This window comes from Blennius ocellaris, assembly GCF_963422515.1.
Source record: "Blennius ocellaris genome assembly, chromosome: 14".
NCBI classification, from domain to species: Eukaryota; Metazoa; Chordata; class Actinopteri; order Blenniiformes; family Blenniidae; genus Blennius; species Blennius ocellaris.
Genome location: NC_137663.1, coordinates 26,096,095 through 26,115,275, shown reverse-complemented (window position 1 = coordinate 26,115,275; position 19,181 = coordinate 26,096,095). Strand labels below are relative to the sequence as shown.

At 43.8% G+C, this 19,181-nt stretch overlaps 1 protein-coding gene across 1 annotated transcript; it reads left to right on the top strand.

The window, feature by feature from the left end:
• Positions 1 to 1,024: 1,024 nt before the first annotated feature.
• On the top strand, positions 1,025 to 19,070 carry slc8a2a (solute carrier family 8 member 2a; the record flags this gene model as incomplete). The annotated part of the gene is made up of 11 exons (XM_080509090.1): positions 1,025 to 1,366; positions 2,625 to 2,762; positions 2,864 to 3,091; positions 4,063 to 4,344; positions 5,930 to 6,406; positions 7,534 to 7,895; positions 11,139 to 11,242; positions 14,090 to 14,220; positions 16,074 to 16,167; positions 17,076 to 17,348; positions 18,694 to 19,070. 11 exons carry the CDS (start codon positions 1,025 to 1,027, stop codon positions 19,068 to 19,070), a joined length of 2,808 nt encoding a protein of 935 aa, XP_080365216.1.
• Positions 19,071 to 19,181: the final 111 nt, after the last annotated feature.

Sequence of the window (19,181 nt, the reverse complement as noted above, 5' to 3'; positions counted from 1 at the left end):
GCTGCTGGGACTCGGTGGGGTCGGTTTACTGTAAACCGCTAACAGCCGGCCCTTTTGTGTCGGGATCCGTGGTGAAACCATTAAACCATTAAACCATTAAACCATTAAACCATTAAACAGCTGCTTATGTCATCACCTGCTGGGTAAATAATCATAATAAGTAGGATTACCGAGTGTGAAAGTAAAGAGGTGGGACGATTGGTGGAGATTCAGTAACAAGAAAGTAAATGGTTGTTGTTTTTTTTACTGTTTTTTGTTTAGATTTTATTGAACAGCTGATGTCTTTGATTTTTTATAATTTTTTTTTAACCTTTTGGACATCTGCATTGTTAAAATTGAAGAAGTTTTACAGTCTACCAGTGTTTTTAACCTCATTAAATAATATTTTTAATTAATTTTTGTTTTTTTTCATTCCTTCTCTTTCTTACTGGACAAAATAGACAAAATACCCCCCCCCCCCCCCCCAGTTTAAATATGTGCCATTCTGACCAAAGCCAAAGTCCAAGTTCATCAGTTATTACTAGTCATTTTGCATATATAAATGGAAATCACGTCACCAAACTAAACTATGTCTCTAACCTTGTAGTTTACAATAAAATCAATGTACTTCTTTTGGGTGGTGCCCATTATTATATCATAGTGACTCTGGCTGGTGATTAATGGAACAACCGGATCACTGTGAAATGGTTGAACAACAGAAATTAATAGAAAATATCTTCTAAGATATTTATAAGTTCAGGATGTTTCCAGGTTCAAGTCAAGTTACAAGGACATGTGTTGCAAAGACAGAAGTTTAGGGAGTTCCAACTGTCGATGACCAATCAATTCCAGGTCGCTTCCCCTTTAAGAGCCAGGTGCACTGGTTCCGTGGTGCTTTGCTATCAGGAACACATTTCTGTGGTTTAAAACAAAAAAAAAATGAATCTTTCTTCATACGATGTGTCTTGTTTGTGCTTTTCTAGGAGACCTTCCGTCCATCGGTTCCCCGAGTGACCCCCCCGACCCCCCCGACCTCAGGGCCACGATGGGACCCTCCCCGCTCCTCTTCCTCCTCCTCCTCCTCCTCTCCCTGCTGCTGGTGTGCCAGCCCTGCGCCTCCTCGCGGCCCCGGCTGGTGGAGCGGGCCTCCACCCCCGGGCAGACCCCGCCCCCCGGGAACTCCTCGGGCCCCGGGGCCCAGAAGTGCGCGGGCGAGGTGGTGTGCAGGCCGGGCGTCCTGCTGCCGGTGTGGCTGCCGCTCAACCCCCCGGCGGGGGAGCAGGCGGGGAGGGCCGTGGTCTACTTCCTCTGCCTCATGTACATCTTCCTGGGCGTGTCCATCATCGCAGACCGCTTCATGGCCTCCATAGAGGTCATCACCTCCCAGGTACTGACCACGGCTAACGCTGACTCAGCAAGTTTTGTTTTTTTTGTTTTTTTTGGTTTGTTTAAATCATTTTAATCATCAGAAAAATATTGGAAAATAAAACATTTTAATAATCTAATAAGTATATTTTTTTTGTTTGTTTTTTTGTTTAAATCATTTTAATCATCAGAAAATATTGGAAAATAAAACATTTTAATAATCTAATAATAAAAATTTTTCCCATTTGTTTTTTTTGTTTAAATCATTTTAATCATCAGAAAAATATTGGAAAATAAAACATTTTAATAATCTAATAATATGTATATATATATATATATATATATATATATATATATATATATATATATATATATATATATTTTTTTTTTTTTTTTTAATTAAAAAAAAGACATTTTTAAATACATTACAGTCATTCCAATGAGCTTTTATAGAGAAAATAGAAAAGCCCAACATATCCATATGAGCAAGCAGGTGTGTTTGCGACTGTGGAAAGTAAAAACTCCTCCAACAGGGAGAAACTTTGCAGAAACCAGAGTCAGAGGTGGAGGAATTCTGAGGAACGGTTGGGGTGAAAGGATGGAGGAGAGGAGAGGAGAGGAAAGGAGAGGAGAGGAGAGGAGAGGAAAGACAGAGAAAGACTTGGTGGGGAGAAACATACAATACCCTTGTTAGTGCTACATACATTTTTTATTTATTGTTTTTTAATACAGTAATCACAGTGATCCAAATATTTTCCAACTGCCGTGAGATTAAACCAGCCTGAGCAACAACGGAGCAAAAACCAAAATAATCACAACAATGACAACAAAAGCAAAAACAAAAGGACACTTAACAAAGAACAAAAAGAAAAGAAGAGAAGAGAAAAAAAATAACAAAAATTTTGATAATTGACAGAACAAATAGCAGAAAATAAGAAAAATCTGCACCAAATCTCATCAATGAGGAGTGGAAGTGTGCGTGTGTGTGTGTGTGTGTGTGAGTGTGTGTGTGTGTGTGTGTGTGTGTGTGTGTGTGTGTGTGTGTGTGTGTGTGTGTGTGTGTGCGCGTGTGTATGTGTGCGTGCGTGTGTGTGTGTGTGCGCGTGTGTGTGCGTGTGTGTGTGTGTGTGTGTGTATGTGTGCGTGCGTGCGTGTGCGCGTGTGTGTGCGTGTGCGCGTGTGTGTGCGTGCGTGTGTGGTTTGTCCTCTGGATGTGAATGGAACCGCAGTGCCTTTCTCAGTCCACATGCACCAAATGCCAATGTTTGCCGTGTTTGCAGGAGAAGCAGGTGACCGTCACCAAGCCCAGCGGCGAGACGACGGTCGCCACCGTGCGGATCTGGAACGAGACGGTGTCCAACCTCACCCTCATGGCGCTGGGCTCCTCGGCCCCCGAGATCCTGCTGTCGGTCATCGAGGTGCGCAGACGAAACATCGTCTTCATAATGAACCTTGCTGTGTTCTTCATTGTGACACAGTTGTTTCTTTGCTTACGGTGTTCCCCCCCCTCCCCCGACAGGTCTGTGGACACAACTTCCACGCCGGCGAGCTGGGCCCCGGCACCATCGTGGGCAGCGCCGCCTTCAACATGCTGGTGATCATTGGCCTGTGCGTCAGCGTCATCCCGGAGGGAGAGTCGCGCAAAATCAAGCACCTGCGGGTGTTTTTCATCACCGCCTTCTGGAGCATCTTCGCCTACATCTGGCTCTACCTCATTCTGGCCGTCATCTCGCCCGGGGTCGTTGAGGTGCGTGCCGCGACTGTGTACAACCGAGTGCAAAGTGGCCATTTTTTTGGGGGGTTGATCGCCGGAGTGAAAAGACGTGGAAAGAGTCAGAAATTGCCTTTAGATCTATTTCCACCAGAGAAGAAGTCAGTGAAACAAGAAGTCAAGAAAGGATTTTTTTAAAAATGGCAAGAGCTTGATTGGCTGGATCAGAAAACCCATTCAATTAATGAGATTCTTCCAACTATCTGTTCGTCTCCTGGAAGCTCAAAGAGGGAAAGAGGAGAAATTAATATTCCAGACTCGCGACTGCGGTCGGAAAATTCGGCTTTTCAAAGTAAAGCTGATGGTTTTCACATCAGGGAACTTTTAAAGTGAAACTTTCTAACTTGATATTATTGAGAGACGCTGCTGCTCTGGTAAGAGAGGAAAAAATAAAGTGAACAAAACTACGTTAATTAAATTTTTTTTTTTTTTTACAAATTAAACGTTTCAAATCAATTAACTAAATTAATGCGTTATTTTTGACAGCACAATTTTTTTTTTTTTTTATTATCTTAAGGAGATCTCTTTCCTTTTTTTTTTTTTTTATTAAAAAATAACATTTTTAAATACAGTACAGTCCTTCCTATGTGTTTTTACAGAGAAAATAGAAAAGCCCAACATATCCACATGAGCAAGCAGGTTTGTTTGCGACTGTGGAAACGAAAAAACTCATACAATACCCTTGATAGTGCGACATATATTTCTTTTTTTTATATATATATATAATACAGTAATCACACTGATCCAAATATTTTCCAACTGTCATGAGATTAAACCAGCCTGAGCAACAACAAAACAAAAAGCAAAATGACAGCACTAATTTTAATATATTTCTGTTTCTATATAATTCTTTATGTATATGCATTAAAAAAAAAAAAAAAAAAAAAAAAAAGAGCAGCCGTTCATTGTGCTGTTTCCACCGAGCTGAGCTGCGTGTGTGTCGTCAGGTGTGGGAGGCCGTGGTGACGCTGCTTTACTTCCCCGTGTGCGTCCTGCTGGCGTGGATCGCCGACCGCCGCCTGCTCGTCTACAAGTACATGCACAAGCGCTACCGGGCCAACAAGCGGCACGGCATCGTGGTGGAGATGGAGGGAGACCCGGCGCCCAAAGCCGTCGACGCGACGGCGGACGGGAAGCTGTCGGACGGCGCCGCCGCCGGCGCCGCCAACTCGTCCAGCGTCACCGTCTCCGTGCAGACCGGCAACGAACTGGACCAGAACCAAGAGGAGGTGAGACACAGGGAACCGTGTCCGTCGGCGCAAATCTTTATTATTATTTTTTTATCAAATTTTTAGTTTGGTTGTTGCATCTGTCAACATTTGAGAGCTTTTCTTGTTTTACTCTTTCTTCCAACAGCCAAAAAACCCCAAAAAACAAGGGTTTGAGGTTATTTGGTGCTGGAAGGTGTGTGTGACTGTTTGCTGATGACATCATCATCACCACTGCACTTGTTTTTTAAAACTTTAATAGGCTGTTTTTTGTGGAAAATTACGGCGCCGAAGGGACATGGAGAAAAAAGGAAAAAAACAGAGATCTCGCAAAAGCAGGTCGTTTCGCTAAGCACTGCTTGAATGTCTTTATAGTTTAGGCCCATTTCAAAATAAAACTCAATAAAACTCTCGTACAGGTGGGTGTCCTCTGTTAGCTTTAGCTTCTCTCAACAGCAGTGGCGGTACGGTGTCTCTGGAAGGACAAACTTAGTCCATCACATACACCTGTGGTTTTCAACCACTGGTGTTTCCTCCAGATCGAGCCAGGTGAGCCGTGGGAAATTATCCAATTTGACAAATTATATATATATATATATATATATGTATATATATATATACATACTCTGAGCCAGTCTGATGGGAATTCGAAACTCAACTCAACTTTATTTATAAACCGCTTTAAGCAGCCGTAGCTGAGACAAAGTGCTGTACATTGAAATAAAAATATAAGAGGCAAAATAAAAACATTAAAACAATAAAAAAAAAAGTTAAAGCAATAGAAACAATCAAATGGTAAAACAATAAACAAAACATAAAAAGTTAAAACAATACGAAGGCACTAAAACCAGAGCAGAGTCTCACGCTGAGGTAAAAGCCAAAGAATAAAAATGGGTTTTAAGACAAAAGGCTGTTTTTTGTTATGTTTTGTGACCTGGTGAGGAGTTGATGGGGAATTGAATTGATTTGATTTTGTTGAAAAGTGCTAATAGGAACAGAAAACACAGGATTACTCTTCTCTCTGTTCCTTTTTGTTCATGTATGGACGACAAATTATATATATATATATATATATAGGCCCATTTCAAAATAAAACTCAATAAAACTCTCGTACAGGCGGGTGTCCTCGGTTAGCTTTAGCTTCTCTCAACAGCGCCTTCTATATATATATATATATATATATATGCTCTGAGCCAGTCTGATGGGAATTCGAAACTCAACTCAGCTCAACTCAACTTTATTTATAAAGCGCTTTAAGCAGCCGTAGCTGAGACAAAGTGCTGTACATTGAAATAAAAATATAAGAGGCAAAATAAAAACATTTAAAACAATTTAAAAAAAGTTAAAACAATAAAAACAATCAAATGGTAAAACAATAAACAAAACATAAAAAGTTAAAACAATAAGAGAAAAACGAAAACCAGAGCAGAGTCTCACGCTGAGATAACCAAGAAGAGAATTGATTTGATTTTGTTGAAAAGTGCTAATAGGAACAGAAAACACAAGATTAATCTTCTCTCTGTTCCTTTTTGTTCATGTATGGACGACAAATTATATCTATATATATATATATATATATAAACTTTGCTTGTCTCCCCTCTGCCAGGTCGTCCGAATCCTCAAAGACCTGAAGGAGAAATACCCGGACAAGGACCTGGACCAGCTGATCGAGATGGCCAACTACTCCGCCCTGGTGCACCAGAAGAAGAGCCGCGCCTTCTACCGCGTCCAGGCCACGCGCATGCTGATCGGCGCCGGCAACGTCCTGAGGAAGCACGCCGCGGGGCGGGCGCGGCGCGAGGAGGCGGCGGCGGCGGCGGCGGCGGCGGCGGGCGACGACGGCGAGGCCGGCGGCTCGCGCCTCCACTTCGAGAGCGCCCACTACCAGTGCACGGAGAACTGCGGCTCGCTCACGCTGGGGGTGGTGCTGGAGGCCGTAGAAGGCGGCGACGGCGGCGGCGGCCATGACACCTTCTACGTGGACTACTGCACCGAGAACGGCTCCGCCAACGCCGGCGCCGACTACGAGTTCACGAAGGGAACGCTGGCGTTCAAACCCGGGGAGACGCGCAAAGAGATTAAGGTGAGACGAGTCGGAGTCGTGCGATCGGACGAGATGGAGACGTGACGGAAATCGACTCTCAACTATAGAAAGCAGCAGGAGAAGTAGTGGCTGGAGAGGAGTGTGAAGGGAATTCTTCAATGGTGATTTATTTAAGTGAAAAGTGCAGTTTTGAGGGAACGATCAAGGGAACATTGATTCCTGGTGAATCCTGTGTTCATGTTCCATAAAGCTCAGTGTCTAACATGTCAGCAGATCTCATAAATCCATGTTAAGATTTCTCTGTCCATCAGATAATAAGATCATCTCACCACTCAAAAACACCGTGGCTGTACTGGGTCTGTTTTCATGATTATTTAATTAAAAAAAAACATTTCTCTTGGATTGTGGAGCAAAGTTTAGGAATCACTCAACCAAATTAGATAGAGAGAGAGATAGATAGATAATTACTTTATTCATCCCCGAAGGGAAATTGTCTTGTTGCAGCAATCTGGTACATACGAATATTATAAAATACAATAGAATAGAAATAAAAGTAAAATATCTGGGTATAAGACATAAAGTAAAACACAGAACGGAACATGGGCACTTAGAAATAAGCAGGAGATAAAAGCAAGATAAATAAATAGTAAGGTGCAGTGGTAGAGCCATTAGAAGTAGGCATTATATAATAATAATAACAATAATACAGATAATAACAATGTGTAATAGTGTATAATACTCGTGTATAGTACTACTAATAATGGTAGCAATAAAATAACTATATATTTATATCTCAATAATAATAATAATACCAATAGTAATAGTGTACTTGCATATTGCATGTACATATACATATAAATATATGTATATGAACATGCAATATGCCATATGAAATATATGATAATCACAAATAAAATAAAATAACAAAACAATTGCAATTTCCAATGTCCACAGAAGTTTCCAGTACAAAAAAAACAGTCAATCAAAACTCGTCTCCCCCACATGACCACATATATTGAAGGATTAATGAAAAGTCCAAGTGAAGCATCACCCTCTACTTCTACGTCTTGACTCCTGAACGACGGTGTGTGAAAAGGTTGTTCGGCGCCGGGTGAGCCGTTGCCCCCGGCGACCCCACTGACCCCGGCGGCCTCTGCCCGCTGCAGGTGGGCATCCTGGACGACGACGTCTTCGAGGAAGACGAGCATTTCTTTGTGCGCCTCCAGAACCTGAGGTTCGAGGAGGCGGGAGGCGAAGGGACGGGGACGCCCCCAGCAGGTAGACTGGTGGAGCCCCTGCTGGCCACCGTCACCATCCTGGACGATGACCATGCCGGCATCTTCACGTTTGGGCAGCAGGTGCTGCGGGTGAGGGAGAGCGCGGCCACGCTCTCGGTGACCGTGGCCAGGAACTCGGGCTCCAGGGGCACGGTGGCGGTGCCCTACCACACCGAGGACGGCAGCGCCAAGGCCGGGGTGGACTACGACGAGAGCAGGGGGGAGCTGGAGTTCGCCAACGAGCAGACCAGGTGAGGCGGCGCCGGCAATAACTGAAAATCAAACTTAAAGTTCCTGTTAAATGAAAATCCACCTCCAAAACACTCTGGCTGTCGCTTCTAGGGACATTTTTTCATGCTAACTTGCCGAAGGGTAAAATGTTAAAACACGGCAATCTGTGAGAAAATAGCCGATAAACGGCGCTATTTCCTCTGCTGGGCGGAGCTTCTGACAATAATCGAGTGACATCACGAGTTGTGCACACGCCCAAGTTGTGTTTACATTATGGAGGATCAGAGTTTTGACCACGAAGAGGCTGAGTTTAACCAGATTTCATCATCATGGTCATTTCAAACCCAGTGATTGATGAAGAAGACACAGAAGGTGGTTCTGCCGTCGGTGACCCCGTCTGGAACATGTTTGAGGAAGCAGAAGACGCTTCGTCCTCCATTCGTCCTCGTCTCCTCGCCTCAGCAGCCGCCAGTTTTCACCTTTGAGGCTTTGAGGCTCCTGACTTTTGGCAGAACGACCGACTTCCTGGATCCAACATGTCGAAGCGCTTTTCTGACTGCGCGGAATCACCGATGAGTCCAGGTTTTACTTGATCGTCTACTAGCCGCCTGAGCTAGCGGCTCCCGCTAGCCGCTAGCCCCGCGAGCTAACAGCTAGCCGCTCCCGCCGCCCATGCTCCTTTTCTCCTCTCTCGGTCTCTTCCAGGCTCAATCTTTCATCAAGGCTCATAAAACCCCGACTATAACTTCAAAACACTGTAAAAACTTGGATATTTAAGAGGGAAACAAGCCGATATAAACACAACAGATCGAGATCTGCACAACTCGTGATGTCACACATAGGCTCCGCCCACAATGCCCATGAAGGAGAAGGATTCCCCCGATTTCGTCGGCTGGAGATTCAAAGTTCAAATAACTTTGTTATGCGACAACAGTGGTGGGGCAGAGTCGGAGGAACCTTAGAAGTAGAACCCCAACTATCGTTTTTGTAGTGTTTTACATTTCACTGGGACTTTAAGGGTAATAATCCAGTCACGTGGGACTTTTTTCACACTTTTTATGAAAGTTATCATATATTTTTATTAAAATGTGTCGTATGTGAGATCTGTACAACTGCACTACAGCTCCTGTGTGTATTTTCATGAAGGAACATTCAATGTTTTTTTTCAGATTAGATTAGATTAGATTCACCTTTATTAAGTGAGAAATGTCAGTATTGAAATATTTGTATTTTCTTAACAAAAAAAACTTGATGTACTTTTTTTTAGATATTCAAGTTATAGGTTTGTTCATTTTATTGGAAATAATTGATGTTTTCATGCTAACATTTTCTTTTTTTTAATTAAAAAGAAGACAATTTTAAATACATTACAGTCATTCCAATGTGCTTTTATAGAGAAAAATAGAAAAGCCCAACATATCCACATGAGCAAGCAGGTTTGTGCAGTTTATGTTAACATTTTCAAACAAATGACACAATTCAGGTTGTTGTGTGTGAGTGAAATCAATCCAAGATGTAATTAGTCCTCCAAGGCCTTTAAAATAAACCTGTTTGTATTGAGCTGTTGGTGTTGACAAGCTCAATATCCCTCCAGACGTCACAGTGTGAGGACAGAACACAGAGTCTATATTAGATTGTCTATAGAGCTGCAGCCAATTCTACAATCATCTGACCACATGTGGAGCCGCAGCAGTTCAGTGTTGATTAATCGAGTATGTTTAAATTAGTTTATTACTTTCGCCAACAGAAATTGGATGAGAAGTTACGGCTGCTTTTGTCTACGTGTATTTATTTATTTACTTACTTATTTATTTTTAGTTATTTATGCATGAATTTAAACAACTTGTCGCAAAAAAAAAAAAATTCTCACCCAAATTGCTTGAAATGTTCAGGGAGGATTTTTTTCCATCATCCGAGGACCGATCCATTACATTTTATGAATAAATCCCTAAAAAACTGAAAAAAAAGTCCCATACAAAGCAGATGAGAGCGGCTCCTCAGGTGGGAGGTCAAAGGAGATCAGCGTCCGTTGCCATGGAGACGCTCCCCGCTCAGCGCTTCACACAGTGACGTAGCTGCCTGACCTTACCTAGCCAGCATCGACACGAGCTAACGGCTATCATGCCGGCGACGCTAACTCGGTTCCGCAAAAACAAATGTGGGGTTGGCGAAGGTTCTGCGCTCTACCGAGTGTAGCTTTTTTTCTCCATGTCCCTTCGGCTCCGTAATTTTCCACAAAACAGCCTATTAAAGTTAAAAAAAAAAAGTGCAGCGGTGATGATGATGTCATCAGCAAACAGTCACACACACCTTCAAGCACCAAACAACCTCAAACCCTTGTTTTTTGGGGGGTTTTGGCTGTTGGAAGAAACCGGAAAACAAGAAAAGCTCTCAAATGTTGACAGATGCGAAGTTCTGTGCTGCCCTCTAGTGGTGAAGAGTATTTATACATGATTACTCTGCAACACACTGTGAGCTGTGAGAGCAAATGTTTTTTGAGAAAAAATGTTGAAATTGGATAATTTTCCACGGCTCACCTGACGAGATCTGGAGGAAACACCAGAGGTTGAAAAACGCCGTCCTAGACGCTGCCGTGGGTCGTGGGTCGCCCTCTCGGACCGAACGAGGCCCTTTGAGGCGGAATTACGTGACGACCTGACACCCGGAGATAATCCCACGTCCCGATCAGGTGTGGGAACAACCTCCAGTTACCCCGTGTAAACCCACAGATCCTCTTCCCATTAAAGTTTCACCGCGTATAAGCTGTGTTTGCACGTGGACTAATGGTACACTTAGCGGGAGGCCATTATGTAACGGCGCCCGTCGGTCGTGGCGAGGCGACCGTTTACCGTTTTGGGGCGATTCTTTTTGTTTCTGCTTTTTATTTTTCCCCCCCTGGTCTTTGCTCCTTTTTAGACGCCAGGAAGTCACGGAAGGACTTCATCAATAAACTGCACAGGCCTTGATTAGCTGGGCGTCGGCGCCGGGGTCAGCGATATCGCTGTGGCGCGCTGAAACGTGAGGACGCGCTGTGTTTGGACGTGAATTATTCAGCGGTTCAAAGCGATTAAATATTGAAGCCAACGGCAGTTTGCGGTGTGATTTTTAGATGCGCGGGGCGGCCGGTCGAGGCGTCGTGTCACGTGTCCGCTGCGCTTATAACTCGTGTCCCTTATTGTGTGTGTGTGTGTGTGTGTGTGTGTGTGTGTGTGTGTGTGTGTGTGTGTGTGTGTGTGTGTGTGTGTGTGTGTGTGTGTCTCCAGTCAGACATTACAGGTGCGCATCATCAACGTGGCGGAGTACGAGAAGCAGGAAAACTTCTTCCTCGTGCTCGAGGACCCCAAGTGGCTGAAGCGAGGAATCTCCGGTGAGTTGAGGAAGCGTCTCTTTATTTTCCAGGAATCGTCGTCACTTTATGATCTAAATGTTGAATCGAGTTCAGTCGCCCATGGTGATCATGGATAGACGGCGACAGAAATTAAGACCCAACAATAGGCCTTCAGAAATTGGTCCAGTAAGATTTTTTTTTTAATGATTTCTTGAGAAGAAATCATAAAAAAAAAAAATACCGTATAGTTCCTAATAGATGCGCAGTGCAAAGCCTCAGGGTGCGCCTCTATTGGGAACATGCAGGGTCAATTCTGTTTTATTCTGTAAAATACGGTAATTACATGTGCCTTTGTTGACACGGAAGTAGTTCTTTAAACCGTGCATGTGCACTCGCACATATCCACGTTTTGCGCGGCCCCAGGCGCAGCAGCGTTAACAATAAAAGAATTAGAAGAAATTCAAATTGACTGTTGTTTCACTGTAAAATATTATATTTGATCAAATAGTGAGGTTTGTTCTTTCTTTCACCTCTTTGAAAAGCAGGATATGGGGGGGCTCTTCTATTATGAACTATACGGTAAATAGAAATATCAGTTGAAAATGCACTTTTTTTTGTTGAAGAAACGTTTTTATTATTGGTTTGTTTACACTTCGTGTATTGGTGTCGATAAAATTTCAAAAGGAGAGAGAGCGGATATCAGTATATGTAATAATGAGAGAACGGTCAGGAAATCCAGCTGTTGGAAACTGGAAACCTGTCGCCCATGAAGTGCAGCCTGATGTTTTCATGTCTGCTCAGAAAGAGCTGAACAAGATTCCCCGGGAGCTTCGAGATACGCTTGTCTGACCCGAGGAAGTGATGCTGTTCTAAATTTAAAAACTACAAGCGCCGAGGCAGCCGGCTGCTATGAGATAATACCTGCACCGACCTGCCGTCTCCACCGGGGGCGCTGCTCTGTGGTGTTCAGTGAGGTTTAGCTTCCCTAAGGTGCTGCGCTTGACAAAAAAGTTAAAACCTGTCAATAAAAGTGTGATTATGACGTCACGGCGAGGAGCGACACCCAGGGGCGCCGTTTCCCCGCCAGTGAATTTAGCGTCACTTAGCTTCCTGCGCCGCGAACCTCAATGTGTCCAAAACCCGCAGAGGTCAGTTACACCACCTTGTAATGTACAGTGGTTTATGTCCAGTTGGTCAGGATGCTAATACGGGGGCGGCAGTGGGAGCACACCGGACACCTGGGGGGTATATCTGATTTCCCCTGAAGCAGCGTCATTACGATGTATTGAACTGTGATCGTCTGTCTGTCTTCACAGCCCTGCTGCTGAACCAGGGTAAGACTGTGTGGTTGATGGTTTGATTCCTCAAGGCCTGTGTGCCAGTTTCACCTGCTTCATGTTTAGGGAATTGAAATCCAAGGTTGTGGATGTAGAGGAGGTTCTACCCTCTCCGACCAGACAGTCGTTAAGAGTTCTTTCCCTAAACAGACGAGTTGATTTATCAGCGACTGTACCAGAATTTAAAAACACTTTAATGCAGGTGTTGATGTGTTTTTTTTTTTTTATTATTTGTCTGACTGGAACTTCTGAACCCAGATTGAAACTCTCACTCAACTCCAGATTCTTCAAATAACTTTTAGACTCTTTAAATCCGACTCCTAAACTCTTTCTACCGAACTTCTTCGACTTTCAGGACTGAAACCAAACCTTCACTTTTTAAACCTCACTCTCAATCAAATTTTTTATTTTTTTACAGACCTTTAGATCTTTTCTTTACTGACCACGACCATGTAACCCAGACTTTATAAACTTTTTATAAACTCTTTTGTGGCAAAGAACAACTTTTGATACTTTCTAACCTGGACTTTTCAACTAAAACTCTTTAAACCAAACTATTTTTTTAAACAAGATTTGAACTCTTTAAGAAATTGAATGTGAGCCTCTTTAAACAACCGTCAAGACTTTTTAAATCAGGCTGTTGAAGCTCGACTGACTCTTTAATCTTCATTAAAAAATAAATAAAAATAAAAATCTTCTAAACAACAATTTCAGATTATATCAGATCTTAGAAGGAAGATTCTCTGTTCCTGCTGCATGAGACCTTCAATATCTGCTGTAAAACCTTGGAATGCCTTTTCTGTTTGGGCTTTAAGCCTTTATTGAGATGGTGTGTGTGTGTGTGTGTGTGTGTGTGTGTGTGTGTGTGTGTGTGTGTGTGTGTGTGTGTGTGTGTGTGTGTGTGTGTGTGTGTGTGTGTGTGTGTGTGTGTGTGTGTGTGTGTGTGTGTGTGTTATAGCGTGTGTTTTTCAACCTTTTTTGAGCCGAGGCACACTTTTGTCTTTGGAAAAATCTGGAGGCACACCACCACCCGAAAATGTTAAAATGTTAAACTCTGCAGCCTCTATTAACAATATAAACTCTTTCTCATCAAGGTTTTATCAACAGGAATCAAATAAATACAGAAAAAAAGTATTTCCCAATGTCTTTTTTTAATAGTGCCTCCCTCAGTGTGAAACCTGGACCTGATGGATGAAGAGCTGAGATCCTGGTTCACATTCTTCCTTTTCAAAAACTTCTCCATCACTGTCACTGACACAGTACTTTGATACAAGATGGTAGCAGGAGGTGGAGATTAACCACACTGACGTCTGTCACTTTACATTTCACCGGCAAAGTTCTGTGCTGCCCTCTAGTGGTGAAGAGTATTTATACATGATTACTCTGCAACACACTGTCGCTGTGAGAGCAAATGTTTTTTTAGAAAAAAATGTGAAATTGGATCATTTCCCACGGCACACCTGACGAGATCTCGCGGAAACACCAGTGTGCCGCGGAGCAGTGGTTGAAAAACCCTGTGTTATAGAATAAGTCGTGGATATGACGTCAGGTGTTCCACCTCCCACAGGTAACCCCACGCCGGAGGAGGAGGAGGCGCGGAGGATCTCTGAGATGGGGAAACCCATTCTGGGGGAGCACAGCCGGCTGGAGGTCATCATCGAGGAGGCCTGTGAATTCAAGGTGTGCGAGTGGAAATCAAACCTCCTTCCGTATTTCACCAAATACTCTGGATTGTGTTGTTTTTGTTTTGTTTTGTTTTTGTTTTAACCACCTGGTGTCCTCTCATGCATCAGACTGCCAACGGAGTGTTAGACCAGGTAACCTGACTGTGTTCTGCACTTCTAATAGAAAAACTTTCTCTTGATAATTTTATATATATATAAATATATATATGAATGTACGACTGAAAAATAAAATAAAATAAATTAAAAAAAAAAAAAAAATATATATATATATATATATTATTTATTTATTTATTTTTATTTTAAAAAAAATGTCAGATGCTTGAATTAGTTTCACATTACATCGCATACAGCAATGTTGTAGGCGGTGATCGCGAAATACGTCGGATAGTCGGACATTACCGATTAAAAAAAGTCCGCGGTTCGGTTAATATCCGCTCAAAACCGGCTCCATTTCCGGTTTTCCGCTGCTCTGCAAAATGTGGACTGGATTCCCGGAACGGAGGCGGGTCTCAGTGACACGCGGAGGAATGAGTCCAGGAAATCCGTTTCCACAGTTTGCAGCCAGCGATGATGCTAGGGAAGTTAGCATAGCGGCTAGCCAACTTTTCATGACAACATGTTCGCTGTTTGGACGTATTTTACGCTGAAAACACCGCGACGCGTCGACGTGGATGTTCGCAAAGCCGCCGTCCAGCGAGACGCTCTGCCGCCGGACGTCACCGCTTTAAAACGGACACCGACATCAAGACATTTGAACGGCAGCTCCTCCGCGGTAGCAGGCGATTCACACCTCCGTGACGCTGCGTGCTCCTCCGCGCGAAACTCCCTGAAAATAGTCCCAATTGTTTGCGCTGCCTTGCTAAAGAATGTCTCCAGGGATTTAACTGAGTTATTCTGAGGTTTTAAAGATATAAAAAGTTTATTATGAGGTGATGACGTCACGCAGACCCCCACACATTGTCCAAAATGAACAAAAAGGGTTTGTACTGCTTCCTTTCCTGACCTACTGACCTCAAGTTTATAGAATAGAATAGAATAGAACTTTATTCCTCCCCAGGGGGAAACACAAACTTACAACAGCTCAAGGTAAAAAGGTGCAGAAATTCTCAAATTAAAGAATTAAAATATGTAAACATATGTAAATATCTAAACAAGAGCACAAAAAATAGAATAAGTAAAAATACAACAAAATACAACAATCCAGTAAGAAAAGAAATCCTCTAAAAATAGAGTAAATTGACAGAATTGATGTACGTACGGTGTAGATAGGTAGACACTGAGATGTACTCAGTGCAGATGTAAACGCAACACGAGAAGAATGTAGGACATTTACAGTGAGTTGTTAAATATCCTAACAGCTGTTGGGATGAATGACTTCTGGTAGCGTTCTGTTTGAGAGAATACAGTCATACATTTTTATACTTTCCTGTGGAGAGTTTATTACAGCCTCGTATAAAAAAAAAAAACCAGTGTGCAAAAAATGTGGACATTTCACCGTCCCTGTAGTGGCATGATGTTAAAAAACTCCAGGATGTTAAACACTCCCGTCAGGCGTCTGGTGACTCCAGAGCTGCATTCAGCCTTCAATCCAAACACATATTTCCCAGCAGCCTGGGCCGAACACATCCGAACCCCGACGTAGAAGAAGAACTGCGCTCTGTTTCTGTCTGAAGAGCAGAGACTTTCCACAAGACGAGGACTTTTGTCTGCCACCAGGTCGTCCACTGACTTTTATTAGACGTTTGCTTTTTCGTGACCTTTTCATGTCTTGGGTTGGACGTGAAAATACCAGCTGTGTTGTGCTCATCTGTATATACTATATATATAGTTGTGGTTCCGTCGTGACAGAACACTGTGGACAAGCTCATCAAGGACCGGAGCCTGGCGGCGGTTCTCGGCACGCACTCGTGGAGGGAGCAGTTCGTGGAGGCCGTCACAGTCAGTGCAGGTCAGTGGACGCTCCGGGCCGCACGGCCTTGATTGACCTTCGTACGGATTCGACAATATCTGATGTTTCTAATCGCCGCCACGTTTTCACGTGAGCTTGGTGTTCGTTTCGTTCAGCGTCGCCGGTAAACATTTCAAAATAACTGCAACATGTCAGGAGGGTCTCGGAGGAGCGGCGAGATAAAGAAGTGATCATTCGTGGAAGTGTGTGCAGGATCGAGTCGTCTACATTCAGTCTTCTTCTTTTATACATGTTACAAAGTCACTCCCTCAAATAATTTGAATTAAAAAAATATAGGTTTTTTTTTTTAAGGATATTTAGCTTCCCCAAGGACAGTTAAGGCGAGAAGGTTATGTTTTCATTTGTTTATTTACTTATTTTGTATATTTATTTATTTACTGAATTTTTACTTTTATTTATTTACTTAATTTTTATTTGTAAATGTTTTTTAATTTACTTATTTTTAATTTACTTATTTTTTATTTCTTAATATTTTTTATTTATTTACTTATTTTTTTTATTGTTATTTATTTACTTAATTAAAACAAAATTTTATTTACTTTTTTTTTTTTTTTTTTACTTACGTTTTTTTTTTTTTTTATTTACGTATTTTGTAATTTAGTTATTGGTTTGTATGAATTTGATAAAGTTGCAAAAAAAAAAAATTTCTCACCCAAATTTCTTGAAATTCTCGGAGATGATTTGCCGTCATGACCCAAAGATTAATAGATAAGATTTTAGGACGTTAACGTTTAACTGTTTCCGAATAAACCCCCCCCCCCCCCCCCAAAAAAAAAAAGTCCCATACAAAGCGGATGGCAGCGGCAGGTCATGGGAGATCAGCGTCTGTTGCCATGGAGATGCTCCGGCACTCCCACTTCGAGCTCCTCCGTGTGTTTCAGGCGACGGCGACGAGGAGGAAGGGCGGGAGCGGCCGGCGCCCAACTGCTTCGACTACTTCATGCACATCCTGTGCGTCTTCTGGAAGCTGCTGTTCGCCTGCGTGCCGCCGACGGAGTACTGGAACGGCTGGGCCTGCTTCGTCGTGTCCATCTCCGTCATCGGCTTCCTGACCGCCGTCATCGGCGACCTGGCCTCGCACTTCGGCTGCACCGTCGGTCTGAGGGACTCCGTCACCGCCGTGGTCTTCGTGGCTCTGGGGACGTCGCTGCCCGGTCAGTGACGCCGCCACCTGTTCAGGACGTGACCATAGTGTTCAGAAAGTGTTCAGAAAGTGACCATAGTGTTCAGAAAGTGACCAGAAAGTGACCATAGTGTTCAGGAAGTGACCATAGTGTTCAGAACGTGACCATAGTGTTCAGAAAGTGACCAGAAAGTGACCATAGTGTTCAGGAAGTGACCATAGTGTTCAGAAAGTGACCAGAAAGTGACCATAGTGTTCAGGAAGTGACCATAGTGTTCAGAACGTGACCATTGTGTTCAGAAAGTGACCAGAAAGTGACCATAGTGTTCAGGAAGTGACCATAGTGTTCAGAACGTGACCATTGTGTTCAGAAAGTGACCATAGTGTTCAGAAAGTGACCATAGTGTTCAGAAAGTGACCATAGTGTTCAGAACGTGGCCATAGTGTTCAGAACGTGACCATAGTGTTCAGAAAGTGACCAGAAAGTGACCATAGTGTTCAGAAAGTGACCATAGTGTTCAGAACGTGACCATAGTGTTCAGAAAGTCACCAGAAAGTGACCATAGTGTTCAGAACGTGACCATAGTGTTCAGAAAGTGACCAGAAAGGGACCATAGTGTTCAGGAAGTGACCATAGTGTTCAGAACGTGACCATAGTGTTCAGAAAGTGACCAGAAAGTGACCATAGTGTTCAGAACGTGACCATAGTGTTCAGAAAGTGACCATAGTGTTCAGAACGTGGCCATAGTGTTCAGAAAGTGACCATAGTGTTCAGAAAGTGACCAGAAAGTGACCATAGTGTTCAGAAAGTGACCATAGTGTTCAGAACGTGACCATAGTGTTCAGAACGTGGCCATAGTGTTCAGAAAGTGACCATAGTGTTCAGAAAGTGACCAGAAAGTGACCATAGTGTTCAGAAAGTGACCATAGTGTTCAGAAAGTGACCATAGTGTTCAGAACGTGACCATAGTGTTCAGAAAGTGACCATAGTGTTCAGAAAGTGACCATATTTGGTCTACTAGCCGCTAGCTCGGGCGACTAGTAGACGATCAAGTAATACCTGGACTCATCTTCGGTGATTCCGCGCAGTCGGAAAACCGCTTCTACGTGATCCACAACTCGTGACGTCACTCTATTATTGTCAGAAGCTCCGCCCAGCAGAGGAAATAGCGCCGTTTATCGGCTATTTTCTCGCAGATTGCCGTGTTTTAACATTTTACCCTTCGGCCAGTTGGCATAAAAAAATGTCCCTAGAAGCGACACCAGAGTGTTTTGGAGGTCGAATGCAAATTGTGATTTACCAATAAAACACCACGGTTGTTCGGAACGCGCTCAACGCCACACGGATTGACCCCCCCGGCCGCGTTTTCTTCCAGACACCTTCGCCAGCAAGGTGGCGGCCACGCAGGACCAGTACGCGGACGCCTGCGTGGGCAACGTGACGGGCAGCAACGCGGTCAACGTGTTCCTGGGCATCGGCGTGGCGTGGTCGGTGGCCGCCGTCTACTGGAAGGTCAAGGGCAAGGTGTTCCGCGTGGACCCCGGCTCGCTGGCCTTCTCCGTCACGCTCTTCACCATCTTCGCCTTCTTCAGCATGGGCGTGCTGATGCTGCGGCGCCGGCCGTCCATCGGCGGCGAGCTGGGCGGCCCGCGGGTCTCCAAGATCCTGACCTCGCTGATGTTCTTCGGACTGTGGTTCCTCTACGTCCTGTTCTCCAGCCTGGAGGCCTACTGCCATATACAAGGCTTCTGAGGACGGCGCGTCCGCTTGACCGCCGCCGCCGCACGTCCGTTTGACCTGAGGGTCCCGTCCACCGCGGGGCCGGTCCGACTGAACGCCGCAGACCGGGGTCCTGGTCGGCGC